This window comes from Osmerus mordax, chromosome 23 (genome assembly GCF_038355195.1).
Source record: "Osmerus mordax isolate fOsmMor3 chromosome 23, fOsmMor3.pri, whole genome shotgun sequence".
NCBI classification, from domain to species: Eukaryota; Metazoa; Chordata; class Actinopteri; order Osmeriformes; family Osmeridae; genus Osmerus; species Osmerus mordax.
In genome coordinates, this window is record NC_090072.1 from 8233241 (window position 1) to 8251812 (window position 18572).

Below are 18572 nucleotides of genomic sequence, written 5' to 3' on the forward strand. Positions count from 1 at the left end.
TGAGGGACATTGACACAAACACTGAACTTTCTTTTGACCACGGTGCCAAGAGGAAGTTCTTCAGAGGAGAGGGCCTGGACCTGAAATGGCTGGATGAGTAGAATATTCATATGGATGAGAGGATTTAACATCTTGTTGTTACAACATGAACAGGCCCAGTGTGTATCCCAGTACTGGGTACCTGCTGGGACTAACGATACATGTACACTTATGTAAATAGTTTTTAATTGCATTCATTTTTTAAAAGGTCACATGTACACTTATGTTAATAGTTGGATTGATTTTTAATTATTTTTTTTGTATGATATTGTGAATAAATCCTATTGATTTTTTTTTTTTAAATGACCTCAGGGTGAGTATGTGAGTAGGTGAACTTACAATGGAGGCCATCGTCCCCCCTTCAGAACCCCGTTCGCCCATCTCTTAGGACCGACTGACCCATGCTCAGCTGCTGTTCACATGGAACCCTTCTCCACTTTGGCCTTAAGTTAGTCGTTTGAATATTTGCTACTACCCGATTCCACCCGGACCTGTGCCCTAAGCTTCCGTGCTCACCGCGGCGGCACTCCTACTTGTGTCAACAGTTACAATCTGTGCACCAATAAGTTAATTTGGATATCTTCTGCGTGAGACTCATGCATGTCAACCATTTCTCACACAACACCTTGTATTTCTCAAGCATTTTGAAAAATAATTCTCACACTGAGAAGGGATGTCCCGCTATATACAATTAATTTTTTTCTCGATTGCTAACACACAAAAATGGTATGTGTAAGCCATCCTCACAAAACCATTTTCCCAAATCCCAGCAGAAAGACCATGTACCCCAGTCTTTAAACTCAATGAGCCTTTTTGACACATTTCTCAGGTTCATTCACACTTCTTTGCAAAAGTCTAAACACACCTCTCACTTTAAGACACAATTGTCACCATTATGTCATTCAGAAAACAAGTAAACTAAAAGCAGCGCAATTCAAACACGCTTAACAACCAATTATCCATGAGTAAGCACTAACAAGCAAATATACCTAACAAGCAATCAGGGGTTTGGAATCAGAATCAGAATGGGTTTTATTTGCCATGAAAGTTTGCACAGACAAGGAATTTGCTTTGGCAGGAAGGTGCAAACATTAAACATATAGGAATCTAAAATTTAAATATGAGGACTAACTATACTAAGGGTACATAATTAGCAATACTAAGTGGAATTAGAATGAAAATAAACTACAATAAAATATAAGTTGCAGTAATTTACAATATAAAAATACAAATATTACAAAAAATACAAATGGTACAAGATTGTGTAGTGCAGTGCAAAAAGCAGTGTGTTTTAAGGACATTGAGTCATGAAGTCAGTGTGAATGAATACAAAGGTATCAAAATGCAATTGCTGTATAATCTAATACAGCACTTTGTAAAGGGTATTCAGAAGGTTGAATTTATTTGAGGGCTTTGTGTGTATTTTGAATGCAAAGTTAGGTTTATACGACAGATAATATGGTTTTGACTACAGTGTTTGATTTTGGGTCAAAGGTCAAGGGTTTGGCCAAAACAGAGTAAGTATGAAGATGTGTGTTTAGAGTTTGGAGACAACACAGTACACATTCAAGAAATCTGTCTTAGCAATTGAGAAAAACTGCTACAAACTCCATGTTATTTCATCTGAAGAGACAGAAGTCAAGAACTTTAAGATAAAAATGTAAAAAGATTAAGGATATAGGTTAAAACACAGACACATCCATCAGAATTCCACTATCGTACAGCTCCCTAAAATTGCACGTAAAAAGTTATAATATTGCACTTAAGTTTGTATGTACAGCAGCATTTAGGGTGACTAAGGCTCTGGGATAAAAACAGTTTCTGGGATAAAAACTGCTGCCCGAAGGCAGCAGTTCAAACAGATTATGTCCTGGGTGTGATGAGTCCTGTAAAATGTGTTTTGCTTTTTTGAGGCAGCGGGAACTATACAGTTGTTGAAGAGATGGGAGAGGGTGGCCGATGATCTTCTGGGCTGACGTGGTGACCTTCAGGAGCGCTTTTCTGTCCTACACTGTGCAACTGGCAAACCAAGCACAGGCACAGTATGTTAAAATGCTCTCTGTGGAGCACCGGTAGAAGGACACCAACAGTTTTCTTAGTCTTAAGTCTTAGGCATTAGGTCTCAGTAGACCCCAACGGGTATTGAGTAAAACGAGAATGCATTGTAGCCTATCAGATTATTATCTATGACACCTGTCAGTTTTCGCAGTGTTGTAAAGGCTTTGGGATTACAAAATTCAATCTCAGTTAAAACAGGCAAAATAATTTCTAATCTATAATCTCATTATAATTGCATGATCAAATTAAATGTTTTTCTCTCTGGCACACGATTAGATGAAACACGGTGCTGCTCACACTGTTGTTTGAAACCATAAATACGGAAGATGTGGTGAAAGTGTTTATGATTTCTAATAAACGCTGACAAGTTACTTACAGGAAACACAGTGCCATTTACAGTCATTAGTCATTTAGCAGAAATTACAGTAAGTACAGGGACATTCCCCCCGAGGCAAGTAGGGTGAAGTGCCTTGCCCAAGGACACAACGTCATTTTGCACAGCATGGAATCGAACCGGTAACCTTCAGATTACTAGCCCGGCTCCCTAACCGCTCAGCCACCTGACTCCATGTCCAGTGAGGCAGTTACAACTTCTGACAACTACCCATCTATCACATCACAAAGTGTATTTTAATCATCTTTCCTTATAAATACACATTTAGAAACATGACTGTAAATAAATTTTCCAAATCCATAACTTTTGCCCAATAGGTAGTGTTGTGGAAGCTACTACAAAACTTTGCATTCACAAGGGAAGCTTAAACAACACTATATCGCAATATAGTTCTGAACAATACTTCATTTATTTAACTTAATCAGTGGTGGCTGGTGAAAATTATTCTAGGTGGGGCTGTGAAATATTCAGTAAATTCAGTAACCATCATATTAAATTGAACACAAACTGCATGATACAAGTTCTCTGTGAAATAGTAATTATTTAATTAATGCACACAGCTATAGGCAAGTATTATCATTACACAGACATCTGGGCACTTGACCTACTCTCCCTGGTAATATTAGGGAACACAACACAACTATTTACAACTAAATATCAAGGATTTATATTGCTCTATATTGCTAGATGACACACACGCGTGTGTATGTGTGTTATTATTTGTACATTAATTTTGCCCTTCTGTCCTTCTGAGTGACAAACTTCTCAATGACTAGTATTGAAGTCAGGCATGTTTCTGATAAGCTTTTTCTCCATGGAGAGCATAGCCAGAGCATTCAGGCGATCTTGTGTCATGCTGTTCCTCAGGAAGGTTTTGATCCTCTTTAGAGTAGAAAAGCACCTCTCAGATTCTGCCGTGGTCATTGGTGTGGTTACTAGAATTTTGAGAAGACTGACGGTCTCAGTGAACGTGCTCTGAAGGTTGTTCTCCGTGAACAGTGGAGCAGTGGTGCACTGACTCTGTTACAGTGCCTGGAAGTCATCATTCTCATAAATCAATGTAAGTTCTGTTTTGAGCTTGGCCTTGTTCAACATAGGGTAAGCCTCCACTGTGAATTCCAATGCTGAATCTGGGAACTTTACGGTGTGTTGTGGGAACAATTCTCCTTGCAACAGAGTGGCACTGATGAGATGCTTGGTGAAAGAGAACCGCTCCTTGGCATGACTCAAAACGGTATCACATACGTATGAAATTATACATAAAGAAAATAAAACAGGGTACACTGAGTATATGTACAGTATCAGTATCCTCTTACAAGATGAGAATGTTATATTGTGACAAGCAAGCACAGCTTACATTTTACAGTAATGTAAAATAAATAACCATATCTAAGGAGGGTGTGGGTTTTTGGTTTGTAGCTTTTCACAATATTCTTTCATTGTTTTTTTTTTGTTTATGCACAGAACTATGTCACAGCTTACCTCTGTAGCCAACCGCTGCTGTTCTTCCTGACCTAGTGTCCTTCGTTTCTTTGTGGGCTGCTGCATAGATCCACTGTATTCTCCATGCAGAGAAGGAATGGAGTCCCTGATCCAACACACAAGTTACCATTCACAATTAATGTTTCAGAAACTAACTTGGAGACATAAAATGTGTCCATTAGGGTGTAATGTGAACAGTGTTAAAATCTCTAATATTATTATAATAATTATCCTTTCTGGATTTCCAATTCACTCTCTTTTAAACGTTATACCAAATATTGTAGTTGCTCTATGATAAGCACATTTGTTTTTACAAAATATTTTCACAGGTATTTTCTCAGCCGGTGATAATCAGAATCAGAATGGGATTTATTCGCCATGAAAGTTTGCACAGACAAGGAATTTGCTTTGGCAGGAAGGTGCATACAATAAACATATAGGGACCTAAAATTTAAATATGTGGACTATCTATACTAAGGGTACATAAACTAGCAGTACTAAGTGGGATTAGAATAGAATTAAATATACAATAAAATAAAATATAAGTTGCCGTAAATTACAATTTAAAAATACAAAAATACAAATTAATATAATTAATTATTTACCTGATTGTTTGCACGCTGTCTGTAAACCTCTGGATGACTCCTGTGATGAAGACAGAGTCGATGTTTCTCTTTTGCAGCTGGTTAAACAGCATGTCGACGTGTGGCATGATCTTATGAAACAATGTCCGGAAAAAGCAGAAATCTTCATCTTCCAGCATTCTCACAAAGCCACCAGCTTCTTTGACAGAGGGTCAAAGTTAGCAGTCTCTGATGGTCTGGAAACATGTTAGGAGTTCATCCTTGTGCTCATACACAGTGTTAACAGCACGACTGTGGAAGTTCCACCTTGTTGTCGAAGTTCCAGGAAGTCTGTGACTTGGTGCAAATAGACCCTGCTGATGTGCAGGGCCAGAGGTATCTGATCCTGCGGCCGAATGGAAAGGATGAAGTTGAAGTGGATATCCGTCCCGTGAGAGTGGAATCTCATCCTGCTTTGTGCCTCAAAGGGGAGGGGTTGACCGAAGAACAACTGGCCCGGTTGACGAGCCTGCTGCGTAAGTGGACCCATGCCTTTTCTGCCCATGAGGAGGACTGCGGAAGGACCAGCGCTGTGTTGCATTCAATCCCCACAGGTGACGCCCCCCCAGTAGGGCAGCGTTACCAGCCAGTTCCACCCAGCCTGTATGCCGAGTTGCAGACCCTGCTGGAGGGGATGCTATCCAGTGGGGTTGTTACTGAGAGCTCCTATTCCCACCACCGTTAAGAAGGTACGTTCGTTTCTGGGCTTTGCAGGCTACTACCGCCGCTTCGTTTCGGGGTTCTCCAAGGTTGCATAGTTTATTGGAAGGAACAGGGTGTGCAAAGACTGCAGGCAAAACCTGGACTCCAGCTTGTCAGGCTGCCTTTGAGGGTCTTAAGGGAGCCCTCCTCCAGGCCTGTTGGCTTTTGCAGACTTTAATGCCCCTTTCTGCCTCTACACTGACGCCAGTTTACAAGGCTTTGGCGCTGTGCTAGTGCAAGTGCAGGAGGGGAAAGAGAGGGTAATTGTTTACGCAAGCCGTAGCCTCCATCCATCCGAGAGGAATGACCAAAACTATAGTTCCTTCAAACTGGAATTTCTGTCACTGAAGTGGGCGGTCACAGACAAATTCAAGGATTACCTGTGGGGGGCAGCGTATAAGGTATACACAGATAACCGGCCCTTGAATCATCTCCAGTCGGCAAACCTGGGGTCAACAGAACAGATGTGGGCAGCTCAGTTGGCAAATTTTAACTTTTACAGACCCAGGCCTGTAACTGTGTTACAGGCCTGGGTCTACAAACCAGAATGCGGATGCACTGTCCCGGCTGCCCACTGATGTCGACAGCAATTTAGTTGGGGCGGAGTCTCGTTTCCATCCCCCAGGGGGAGCGGATGCTGTGTCCACAGAGGAGGAGGAGCCGGGGATTGATTGGCCTGGCCTGCAAAAGCTAGACCCAGACCTTGGACTGATGTGGCAGTGGAAGGAGGATGGGAAATCGCACCAACAACTGGACCCATGGTCCCTGACGCCTTATGGTCGGAGGCTACTGAGGGAGTGGGAGCGCCTGAAGCTGTCTGAGGGGGTCCTGGTGCAATCAAGTTGGGACCTGTCAACTGGGCATCCTCTGACTGGTGGTGGTGCCAGCGGGGGAGCAGCACAAGGTGTGGACTTCCTGTCATCAGGCTTTTGGCCATGCACGTGGCCAGCGGATGGTGGACTGCCTCAGGTCCCGGGTCTACTGGGGGGGGTTGGCAAGAGACTCCCAACGCTGGGCAGCTGAGTGTCAGCAGTGTGTGCTGGGACATCCGAGACGAGAGGTGAGGGCCCCCCTCCACCCCATTATTGATCACTTCACGTTAATGATCAGAGGGCGTGTGTTATCAGCAAACGTTCGCGTTGTCGTGTTAACCCATTATTAAACTGAGCATATCGATTTTTAATCCATTATTAAACTTAGCATTTTAATTGTTTAACAGAATGGCCGATGTTTGACACTGTCATATTATATGATTTGACCTTGGCTGAAAATGGAAGATTCTATAGCTAAGCCAGCGTAGCTAATAGAAGTGTAGAAGAAGAGCAACGGAAAAATGTAAATGTGTATGTATACATACTGTATATGGTGTGCAGCATTATAGAAAGTTATATAAAAGAAAATTAATGTAAATAAACCCGTTTGTGCTCTTCCCCCCCCCCCTTGCCCAACAAGAATCGATAAGAGAATCGATAAGGAATCGAATCGATAAGCAGGAATTGATAAGGAATCGTAATTGTTAAAATGTGATCAATACTCATCCCTACTCAGACGTGCGTGTGTCGTCCTCAGGGTGACCTGCCTCGGGCTTCTTCTTCTTGGATTTCTACATATTGCATTTAACAGAAGTAAAACCAGTTACCAAAAAGAAGCTCTGCACATAACACGCTGTAAATTAAACATGCTGTAACTCATTTAAAGACTATTTCGAAAATACACCTGACAAATTACAAAAAAGGTTAACGTATTAAGTCCAATCCACTATAAACTATAAATTATAAATGTATTTCCGTTTACAAGTCAAATATTAATCTGGATGTAGCTTTGTTCGGTTTTACCTCGACAAGTTTCCTAAGGTGAGAGAAGTTGAACTTCTTGCTTCTGTTCTTCTCCATCGCCACCAGACGAGGGGGGTCCTCCCATTCATTTGCGGAGGACACAGACTGCTTCACCTGACCGAGAGAGTCCTCCCGTTTGTCTGCGGACGACACAGACTGCTTCACCTGACCGAGACAGTCCTCGCGTTCGTCTGCGGAGGACACAGACTGCTTCACCTGACCGAGAGAGTCCTCGCGTTCGTCTGCGAAGGACACAGACTTCTTCACCCTCAGGTCTGGGCTGGTGGACTGGGAGCTCCCAGACAGGTTGTCCATCGCCTGGTCCACCATCGCGGTGGAGAGGAGCCTCAGCTCCTGCCGGTAGACCTCTGAAGAATCCCGGGAGGTGCTGCTGGACGGTGTCGAGGTGCTGTTGGAAGGTGTGGAGGGGGTGCTGCCGCGGGGGGGGTCCTGGAAGTGGAGGAGCAGGCGCTGGACTGACTCCTCAGCCAAACCGTAGACCAAGTCAGAGGGGCTGACCGTGTCCAAGCGGCTCCTCTCCCCAGCCTCAGTTTGGACCTGCTCGCGGTGGTCACTGAACAGGGCCTCCAGGTTATCCGCCAGGTCCCTGAGCCTGGCCGAGTCGTGCCAGGGACGTTCGGTGGACTCCAGAGGCTCATCGGAGCCCCCGCCCTCCAGGAGTGTGTCTCCCTCCTGGGCCAGGGTGACCTGGACGCTCCGGTCCACAGAACCCTCTGGTGCGTAGTCATCGCCTCCCATGTCAATGGTCGTCCGCCTGATTATGGGGCATCTTTGGGAAACAACAAGGTCAGACTTTGGGGTGCCAGGGAGTGTGAGTTGCCCATACTCATGTGTCTCCTCCTCTGGTCTCCTGCGTCCATCCTCCCTGCTTCTCTGGTTCCCCACCATCGTGGTCGCTGCGAATTTGACCGTGGACCCCTCAGCAACATCGCAGCTGTCCAAATGGAAACAAATGTCATTTTTCTACTATGCTATCTTTCTTCTCTTACTTCCTCCTCACTTATACCCAATACTGTCTTTGTTCAATATTATTGATCCCTGACTTGAAACAGACTATCCCCCCATCCTTCACCCCTCTAGCCCCTCCTTCCTCCTCACTTCTTCACGTGTCTCTCTGCTCCTCTGATCTGCTCCTCCACGGTCCTGTGTTTGTCTGTGTCCTGCTGCACACGCTCACAGAGGACCTCATAGTTCCGGGCAATGTTCTTCAAATGCATGCGTAGTCCACATTTGACGGCCCTTCTTGCGCCCAAGACCTTGTGACAGTCCGGCTCGGTAGAACATTCCTTACAAGACCAGAACGCGTAGAGAGTTAGGGTTTGAAATTCCTTCGAGGAAACAACATTCAAAGGATCTCCAGAACCTTAACTCTAACAAACCACAACTTGTGAGAAAGATACTTACTACCATTACGCAGGGGCATTTAGACTTTCTAAACAGAGGAACCAATGATAGCCAATGTATCATTTCATCTATGTCGAAGGCCATGTGGTGGTGTTGTTTGTTAAGTAGCCTGACAGAGAGAGAGAGAGAGAGAGAGAGAGAGAGGGGGGTTAAAGTCAGTGCGGGGTGCTGGATGAAACATGTTAGTCTTCCTGTAAAGAAAGGGCTGATGTACACCCTTAGCAGACTCACATAAGAATAGGCTTCCCAGCCACCTGGGGGTGCAGGAAGACATCTCTGAGAAGAACGGAGGTTTTTGGTAAGTGTTTGTGATCAACTAAAGAGTCCACCACAAACACCAGACCATGGCACCTGTGGTAGTTCTCCAACCATAGAGCCCGGGCACCAGGACCTCCCGGCATGTCTAGCAGGGTCATCTGCCAGCCAGTCAGACGCACCTCTGCCTCAGAGATAGCAGGAGAGTCCAGCTTTGCGGCCGTGTCACCTGTGAGAGAGACAGACCAAACAAGGCAAGTCAGGCCTGGCTATTCTACATGCTGAATGGGATTGTCACACACAATCAATCAGTTTACCTCCTGTTATAACTTGGAATAGAGGTGTCTTTCCTGCACCATCTTCTCCAACCATCATCAAAGTCACTTCCCTTTTGGGAAGCAAAAAAACAAAACAAAAAAAACACTTCAGACATAAAAATTCAATAACAATAAATGAACTAGAGAGAGTACAATCACCTCCAAACTTACTGTTTACACTAATATCAATGTTATTATACTAATACTCATATTGCATTCATTCATTAATAAAGCTTTGATACAAGCTGATTCTAACAAAGTTGTCACTGCCAAGCCAAGTATCACAACTGCGAATCACACATCAAACACTACCATCTGCAAACTGAAAATATGGCCCTAAAAACATAACCTTGAAATGTATTTTTGGAAAACTGGCTAATATAACAAGTTTACCGGAAGCAATCATTATGTGTCAGTAACAACGACATTGTCAGTCACATTGACACTCTCAAATATATATGACACAATACAAGTTGTGCCTTATCAGAGGCACGTGCACTAACACCCAATTAAGTGAAAACGAGTGCATTTAACCCTCGTGCTGCCTTCGGGTCACATGACCCAAAGGTTCATAACGAACCATCGTTGTGTTTACCCAATTTTACCCAATACAAAAACAAATAAAAATTATTTTCTTTTAACCTTTGCAATGTGGGGGGTCTGAGACAGCCCAACGGTTAAAAGAAAATGCTTCACTTTGTTTTTGTATGTGGTAAAGTTGTCGCAATACGACGGTGGGTCACAATGACTGATGGGTCAGAATGACCCGAAGATAACACAAGGGTTAAACTTGACTGTTAGGAAGTAGACCAATGAAAGCGAGGTGTGGACACTGCACAAACATGGCAGACACACACTCACCGAGGCACACAGCTGGTGCATGAGCCCATCCCGCCACACTGGCGATCCAGCCGCTGGAGAAGACGGCTTACTAGAACACACTCTGCAAAGCTGTCACTCTGAGGTCTTGGTCAATCCTGTCTGCTTCAGAAGGTCTCCTGTTGCATGTTCCATCGATGAATCCAAAACAATACTGGGAGTCTGATCCACAGCTGACGCCCATTTATAGAGCAAGACCATCATTATGATGTCATTGAACATAGGCCTTAGATTGGCGACTAAGGACAGGCTTGTTGCTAAAAACCTTTATGATGTCATAATAGAGCTGCTTTTTGGGGGGATCGCTGGGGGACTGGGATGATAGATACTAGCAGGAATACAGTGGGCGATTTATCTATAAATCAAATAGCTATGTATAAACTAATGGATGGACCGATTCATAGATGGAAAACTAAAGAGACTAGATTGTCCCTTCAATGCTTGTAGTTTTTTGTATTACTTATTGGTTACCCTATTGGTTACCAGTGGTTGTTATGAAATGTGCCAAATAAATAACTGACTGATGTGGTTTGCCTTTGACCTTGCTCCTATTAGATGTCCATGGTGTGTTTGTGTGCGTGTGTTTGTAGATGGCGTACACATGCCCACAAAAGTGCCCTGTATAAAATAACCCTGGAGCTCGATATAGAGTATAAGAGGCTTTTAATTTAAAAAAACAAGGCTGGAGATAGAAAAACTGGAATATGAAGAGATAGTACATGACTGAATGAATGACACTAAACTTAGTTACACTGACATTCTTTTTCTGTGTTCGTAGAAAAGGAAGAAGTTCAGAACACATGAGGATGTATTTGTTACATTTATGCATTAAGCAGACGCTTTTATCCAAAGCGACTTCCAAGAGAGAGCTTTACAAAAGAGCATAGGTCACTGATCATAACAACGAGAACCCAAACATTGCGAGCAGCCAAAACATGAAGCATACATTGTGAAAAACCAAATAAGTGCCAAAGGGAAGAACCATAAGAGCATGCAGTTAAACAAGTTACAATTAAACAACATGAAACTCAAAAAGTGCAAGAGTGTACCTGTAGAAAAAACAATCAACAGTAAAATATTTCACAGCAAGTACAAGAATTTAAAAACCGTTACAACTAACCAAGTCTCTCAATACGAGTCATTGTGATCCTGGAGGAAACTAACATCAGGTCCAGCCAAGCATTCCTAAGTGCCGTGGTACTCCCGGAACAAGTGTCTTGAGCCTTTTCTTGAAGGTGGGAAGACAGTCAGTGTCCCTGATGGAGGTGGGGAGTTGATTCCACCATTGTGGGGCCAGACAGGAGAAGAGCTTGTGTTGGGACCGGGCGCTCTTGAGCGGTGGGTCCGGACCACCAGACGGTTGTCAGAAGAAGACCGTAGGTGGCGGGGGGGTGTAAGTTGTAATTTGTTAAACTTGTTTGTAAGTTTTGGGCTTTTTTGTTGTGCCTTTTGAGTCTTTTGTGGGGGTTTTCACCATTGCTTTCTTTCAATGTCCTAATTATTCTTTTTGGAAAATGCTATAAAAGTGAATGAAACATCCAAATTCAATGAAAGTAGTGGAATGATCATTTAACTTGTGAAAAGCATTGTACGGTACCATACACATTGATTCGATACATTGATTCGATACATTGGCAACATACGGCTCAAGAAGCTGTCAAAGATAAGTAACTCCCTCAGCTGAGAATCTATATATTTAATAATGATAGGGTACTCATCAGGGAATGCCAAAGGGATTTGTCGGTCTGTAAATGTTCTGGCTCTTCTGAGCGCACCTCTCACTATCCGCGCTCCAAAGGATCTTCTATGAACTGTAACGCCATTATCCTCAAGAATTAGTTAGTGGGCGGGGCTTTTATACCGGTTCATCTCTGATCAGGGGCGTAGCCACGTGGTGGCCAGGGGGGGGCCACGGCCACCATTGGTCAGAGAATGGCCACCCTGCCGGCCCCCCCAACCACACAAAAACAAAAAAACCCTCCTGAACAGAAACGGTATAAAGCTGAAAAAATGCATTTGTATTTTTTTTATAAAGTCGTCTTATATTGTCATTTGTCACTTACGCTACAAGCCCCATATTCACAACATGTTGGGCCACGCGCCCATCTACAGCGCAAGACGCAAACCAACGTATCTGCATTCTGACAGCGCTTCAATGGAGACTAGCAGCTAACCACTGGATACCGTTAGAAAACTGCTGCTCTGATTGATGCAGTGTGTGAGTTTTAAAATAGTAGTTTTTGACAATCAAGTGCCACCCCAAATAAAAGACTGGCCAGAGCTGGCCCCCCCAGAAATAATGTCCTGGCTACGCCCCTGTCTCTGATCTCCAACTTAACCTGCTCCCGACCAGGTTAGGCGTTCAGCATGTGTTACCATGGCGATCTACCCCGGTAACAACTGATCCACCGTCGTGATACAGAAAACCCTGGGTTGAACCTGAAGTTACCTCGTTAACGCCAAATCTTGATTCGTTGTACAGGCCCCTGGGATGAGTAAAGTGATGTTTATTTACAGAAATGATAAATGTACTACATTGTTTGGAGCTTAGACTCCATGGGGAAATCAATGATCAATGAGCTTCGGCCCAGCAACCGAAGAGGAATCCTCCATGGAGTCCAGACACTGGTGGCGGTGGCCCACCCAGTGAAGTCCATCATGTGTTCACACGTGAAGTCCTTCACATATTTCAGGGAATAGTAAGATCTTACTTTCCTAACATTTAAAGGTTGGATTTGTCCTGGAGCATAATATACCATCTCAAAAAGTATTTACCATAAGGATATATAATTATCATAACTATGGTAAGCACACATGCTGACCATTGTTAATTGCATCATATTTGAACAGCATATTACTGAAAATAACATATAAACATTTCGTTAGATTCAACTGAGGCTTGGGAGAAAAATAACCACATCACACATTTTAGGACCATCAGCCAATCACCTCAATTACACACCGATTTCCCATCAGTTAAACACAACATCTACTTAAATCCAGTCAATAGCTGACTATAGTTACTACTTGTCACTTGTAATTCAATGCTTGAGTCTCACCCCCTCCTTGATGGAATCGGCAAAGCTCCACATAGCTCAGCTGATACTGTAGCACCCATCCACCACATCCTGACTCCTCTGCCTGGATCACTTGTCTTTCTTTCATTCATTCATGTAAACCACCAAACGTATTCAGTTGTTTTTTATTTGTGGGTGTGACTTGTTTCCAGTGGCCCAGGGTACAGCCATCCCCAAACACATCAGTAGAATTGTGAACTTCATGATTAAAATCCAAGTCATCCTTCAAGGTAGTCCAGACGTGTCTATGAAGATGTTAAAGTAAATCTTTACCATGTGGTGGCTGGACAGTTAGCAGAGCACCAAATTGTGTACCTGGTCCAGGCCAATTCAATCCATCCAAAATGACTTGTCGCTTCCCTAGATGAGAGAACATAACAGATTTAGCATGTAGTGTTCACGAGAAACACACACAGTTGTGTCCAAGTTATTGAAATTGAAATGTGGATTCCGTAACACACACCCATGACAGAGTCCTCTCTACGAGCTCGACTCAACGGCCGGTGTGAGAGGAGAGAAGTTGAGTTTCCTCGGTGATAGACAGAGCCAGTGACAGTGTCATCGGCAGGATAGCGACACTGAATAGTCAACCTGAAAGTCAAAACAAAAGGACACCCACTGATATTGGAGTGCTTGACGGGGGAGGGACCCAGTACAAACTGTGAGCCCCACTGGCCACCGGTCTTTGTAGTACATATAGTCACCTGTAGGGGGAGTCTCTGTGTATCAGAGGGTCATCTGTGGGTATAAGCTGCTGGGCATATCTCACCTGGTTTTCATACACTAGAAAGTCACCTTCTGTCTGATGGCGTAACACACATACACTATTAGAAACTACATTCCGAGCAGTTGTGCATGAGCATGATTTACGTGTTTAAAACAGACACTTACAGTTACGGTGGTACCGCAGGAGTCCAAACCAAAACTGAATAGGGCCCTGGCACTGTCTGTTTCCTCAGGGACACAGCTGGGGTCCAATAAGGTGGTGCGGTTGGGTGGAGTGGGCGGGATTGAGTGTGTGGTGTCCACCACTGCCACCATCCTCCCTTCTGGTAAGCACACTGAAGGATGACAGTTCATTGGGAGTGATAATGTTTGCCTTCCATGTTAAGTTGTAGTACATATACAGTGTCTGAAAGATCTATAATCTTGTGTGCTTTGTTTCTCCATAGTTATCCCAAAATGTCTCTTAATTTTTGTTTTATAAAGGTTTCTTTACCCTGCAAAGTCATGTGTGTGACTGCATGACTGAGTGTGTGTGTGTTTCATTACCCAGTAGCTCCCTGACAGGAAAAGCACAGCGCTGGACAAGGCTATCCTTCACCTTCAGAGAGTCCACATCAATCAGGCTCACCTCTACTTTGACAACCAGACCTTGCAAACTCAGTTCCTAATGAAAATAAGGGAAAATAAATTTGAGGGGAACAAAAGGTATTGCCAAGACACCTGTGCACCAATATATGCCTTGACATAGATTGTACCTATTATAAGACATTTAAAACTGATACACAATCATCCTAATGATGATTAGCTTTGGGACTTTAGCTCATCTGGTAAATAGGAGAACAATGGCTTCTATATATTAGACCACTGACTCTCGTTGAGTAAACAAACAAAAAAATCTGTTTCAGCCACAGTCACCTTGGGAAGGTACAGTACCTCTACGTCACAAATGTCTTCAAAACCTTTACTCCTACAAACAAAAAGAGGCTAAATATACACCAAGATGTATGTGTTTAGCTGTGTCTTTACATTTAAAAAATAGAAAATGGTTTATACAGTTCTGGAGCGTGTGGAGCAACTGCACATTTAGACAATAGAGGGTGCCCTAAACACATGTTCTTTCCCAGTGGAATATACTTCAAATCACACATTCAAAGAGTTAGACGTTAGTCATTTCAAATGGATCAGCATTATTACAAATCACAAACATAGCACCCCATAGACAAGGCTTTTATATGTAGATATGTTTTGCTTTAAAGCGATCACCTCATAGGTCATGCCAGGGCTGAAGAGAGGGATCTCCACACTGACTAGATCCTTCTTGGTCTCCACTGTGAAGCCTCCCATCTCAATCAGCTTCCAGTCAATCCGGTTGGCCCCTAGGAAGAGCTCCCACTGCAGGTCCCGGGCTCCCTGGTGCAGCAGCACCAGGAGGCCCCTCTCAGTACACAGCCCCTCCAGTCGGAGGCGCTCCGGGGCTAGGACCAGGAGGGGGGGAGGGAAAGGGAGGAGGAGTGTGAACTAGTCTTGAGAAAGAATTGCTCCTTTCTTGTTTGACCTCCCTTCTCACTTTTAGCTGCTTTTGTGTGAGTTGGAGCAATCTTCAAGGACACTAGTAAGGACAATAGTTAATTTTAACTTTTAATTAATTAATTTTAAGTCAGTCATTTCATTTTTTATATGAGTAGCTCATAGTTTATTTGACAATATCAAACAGGAAATGGGCTATCCTTAACCAATAGTCACCTGGCTGCTCTAGCACACGACTGACAATGATGTCTGCATGGTGGAAGACTTGGTCACGGGCAGAGATGAACAGGGTAAAGAGGAGAGGGAGGGTGTAACTAATGTAGCCGTCACCCACATCCTGACATAGAATATACAAACACAGGATTACTAACCTCATAGTCAACATGAACACTCTTACACTCTTTAATTAACATTGCTCATCAGAGTCACATGCACTCACTTTGTGCAGGACATGGGGGTATGAGAAGGGGACGTGTAGCTGGTAGGAGTGTGACCCATTGGGGTGGGGGATGAGGACCACCTCCACCTCGTCCTGGCTCTGGCACTGGGTCCAGACCAGGGTGTCACCCACGGTGAGGCTCTGGAGGTCCACGTCAGGAAGAAATGTACCCAGACTGACCGAGAATACGCGCTGGGAGACTACGGTGTCTGTGGAAGGACAGACAGCACGAGGAAGAGAAAGGAACGCGACAGGGGTACGTGTAGCTGTTAGATAAACCAGTGTGTCAAATCATGACAATGTGGACCAATATAAATATGTTCTAGTTCCACAAAACACACTGGCCCTCCCATTATGCTCCAGCAAAGGGAACAGTCATTCTAAATGCACACACACAGATACACAGACACAGACACACACACACACAACAGGTTATGATGTTGCTGTGAGGGAATACCCCTTCGAAAGCTCACGGTTGATGAGGGTGAGGGGGAGTGGAATGTAGGGGGTCCTGAGGAGCCTGAGAGAGCGGAGGTGTGTGAGGGGCCAGCGTTTGTCCTCCCACTGGTGCGCATAGAAAAGGTTCACAGACATGGACTGGGAGTACTGGCCGTCCACCACGCCACTCTGGAAGAAGGGGAAGACAGAGGCTGACAGAACTGTCAATGGCATTTGATCCAGGATTTGAACTGTCGGTGGGGTTCTGGGTAACACTGATAGGGGCTTGGGGGTCCCCCAATTTTTTATTCTTCCCCCCAACACACACACACAGGAAACTCTGTGAAATAAAATACTGCTCTGGTTGTGTACCTCAATATGCCCACCCTCGGTGCCAAATGGAATCCGGATGTCCACCATCCCGTCCCTCAGGCCAATCTCAAAGCCCTTGTCCTTGATCTCTCTCTGGCTGAGGGCCTGGGTCTCCAATCCGATCCTGATGCCCCTGTCCTTGGAGACACCCCCAGGGGCCAGGGGGGAGAGGAACAGGGGGATAGACCACAGCAGGTGGGACCCTTCTACTGTGGGCTCATCTTGCGGGGCGGTGAAAAGGGGAGGAAGGAGACATGGAGGTGGACGTGTGTGGGGGGAGGGAGAAGAAGTAGGTAGTGGGGGGGGGGGGGTTGTTGAGGGACGGAAAAGTACCAGAGGGAGGATGGGGGAGAAAATACGGTGCCGAAGCAAAGAGAGAAGCGATGAGAGGAAGGGAAAGAGATACAAGTGAAGACAAAAGAGAAGTGACACAGAAATGATGAGTCGTGATTCCACATAAACACAAGGCATATGACCCTGGCTGGCATGACTCACTGTCTATATTCAGCATGTCTTACATGATGTCACAGCACAGTCTATATTAGCTCCTGCATGACTGGCTGACTTACTCATGGCGCAAGCCACAGAGGCATCGATAACGAGAACAGTGCCCAGCAGAGGGTACAAGATGGTGGCACTGACCACATCCAAGTCCACCCCTTTATCCTACACACAAAGAAGAGGTAAGAAAAAATGAAAGAAGCCCAACATGCAAAACTGAACTGTAGAGTTACAACACACACACACACACACACACACACACACACACACACACACACACACACACACACACACACACACACACACACACACACACACACACACACACACACACACACACACACACACACACACACACACACACACACACACACACACACACACACACACACACACACACACACACACACACACACACACACACACACACACACACACACACACACACACACACACACACACACACACACACACACACACACACACACACACTAAATCTTACTATAACCGTTCAAAATGAACACCTGACCTTCAGGGTGTAGGATAGGGGAGAGGAGTAGGGGCAACGGAGAACGATACGAGAGCCAGATTCAGACAGATGGTAGCCCAGGGTGCTGGCCTCAACCAGGGATCTGGGCCTTGTCTCTTCTGGGTGTGCTCCTGCTCTGTGGAACATCACAGTCCAGTTCCACACCTTTCCTGACTTCTCTCCAGACCCCTAGGTAGAGGATGGTAGTGAACTAATCATTGAAAGAAAGGACAAAAGAAAGGGTGAAAGGAAGGAAGGCAGAAAGATCCCAAGACAAAAGGAAGAAAGTAAAAGGTAAAGAGCAAAAAGAAAAAAAGATGAAAAGACGGCGTGAAAGAAAGGAGAAGGAGAAAGAACCTTGCAAGAACATTCCAGCACATCCTTCCATTCGACTCACATAATGGGGCGGCAGAACCTTCTCTTGTCCGTGAGAAGAGACAGTTAAAACTGGACGCTGGATGGACACCTTTGAAAAGCACACAAAGTATCGAGTGACACACGTGACCGGACTACAGCTAAACTATTTGACTAGGATCTTACAGACGTGTCTCACTCCCATGTAGTTCTCCTCACAGGCCACCTCCCGCACTCCCCATGGCCACAAGGTGGAGCAGCGGAGCCAGAAGGGGTAAACAGCCACTTCCCCATTTACCTGCGTGTTTACCAACCACAACCGTAGACTGTACTCACTGTCCTGCTACAAACAGAGGGAGAAAGAAGGACTTGATTTCAAAGTCATGTGAACTGTTAAATGAGAAACACTAAATATTATATATTATTTTTTTTCAAACAGGTGGCTGATGCTGCTGGTGGTTACTCGAGCATTTAAAAGGTGTAATGAGTAGTAAGGATGGATACAGTATTCTCTTTATGTGTCAAACAAGTCCACCTGGTTGTCAACGTGGCAGGCCAGGAACGAGGCACGGAATACCAGGTCACCACGGTGATTATAGA

General features: G+C 44.6%; 1 protein-coding gene across 1 annotated transcript; it reads right to left on the bottom strand.

Moving 5' to 3' along the window:
- Positions 1 to 13309: 13309 nt before the first annotated feature.
- Positions 13310 to 17765, bottom strand: LOC136967386 (uncharacterized). Its single transcript, XM_067261152.1, has 12 exons — positions 17619 to 17765; positions 17158 to 17254; positions 16589 to 16809; positions 16252 to 16405; positions 15779 to 15987; positions 15556 to 15676; positions 15076 to 15287; positions 14359 to 14476; positions 13974 to 14147; positions 13791 to 13884; positions 13550 to 13677; positions 13310 to 13446 (listed from the first exon to the last, which is right to left on the bottom strand). The coding sequence occupies exons 1-12, from the start codon at positions 17763 to 17765 to the stop codon at positions 13343 to 13345; spliced, it is 1779 nt and encodes a 592-aa protein (XP_067117253.1). The 3' UTR covers positions 13310 to 13342.
- Between the last annotated feature and the right edge of the window lie 807 nt (positions 17766 to 18572).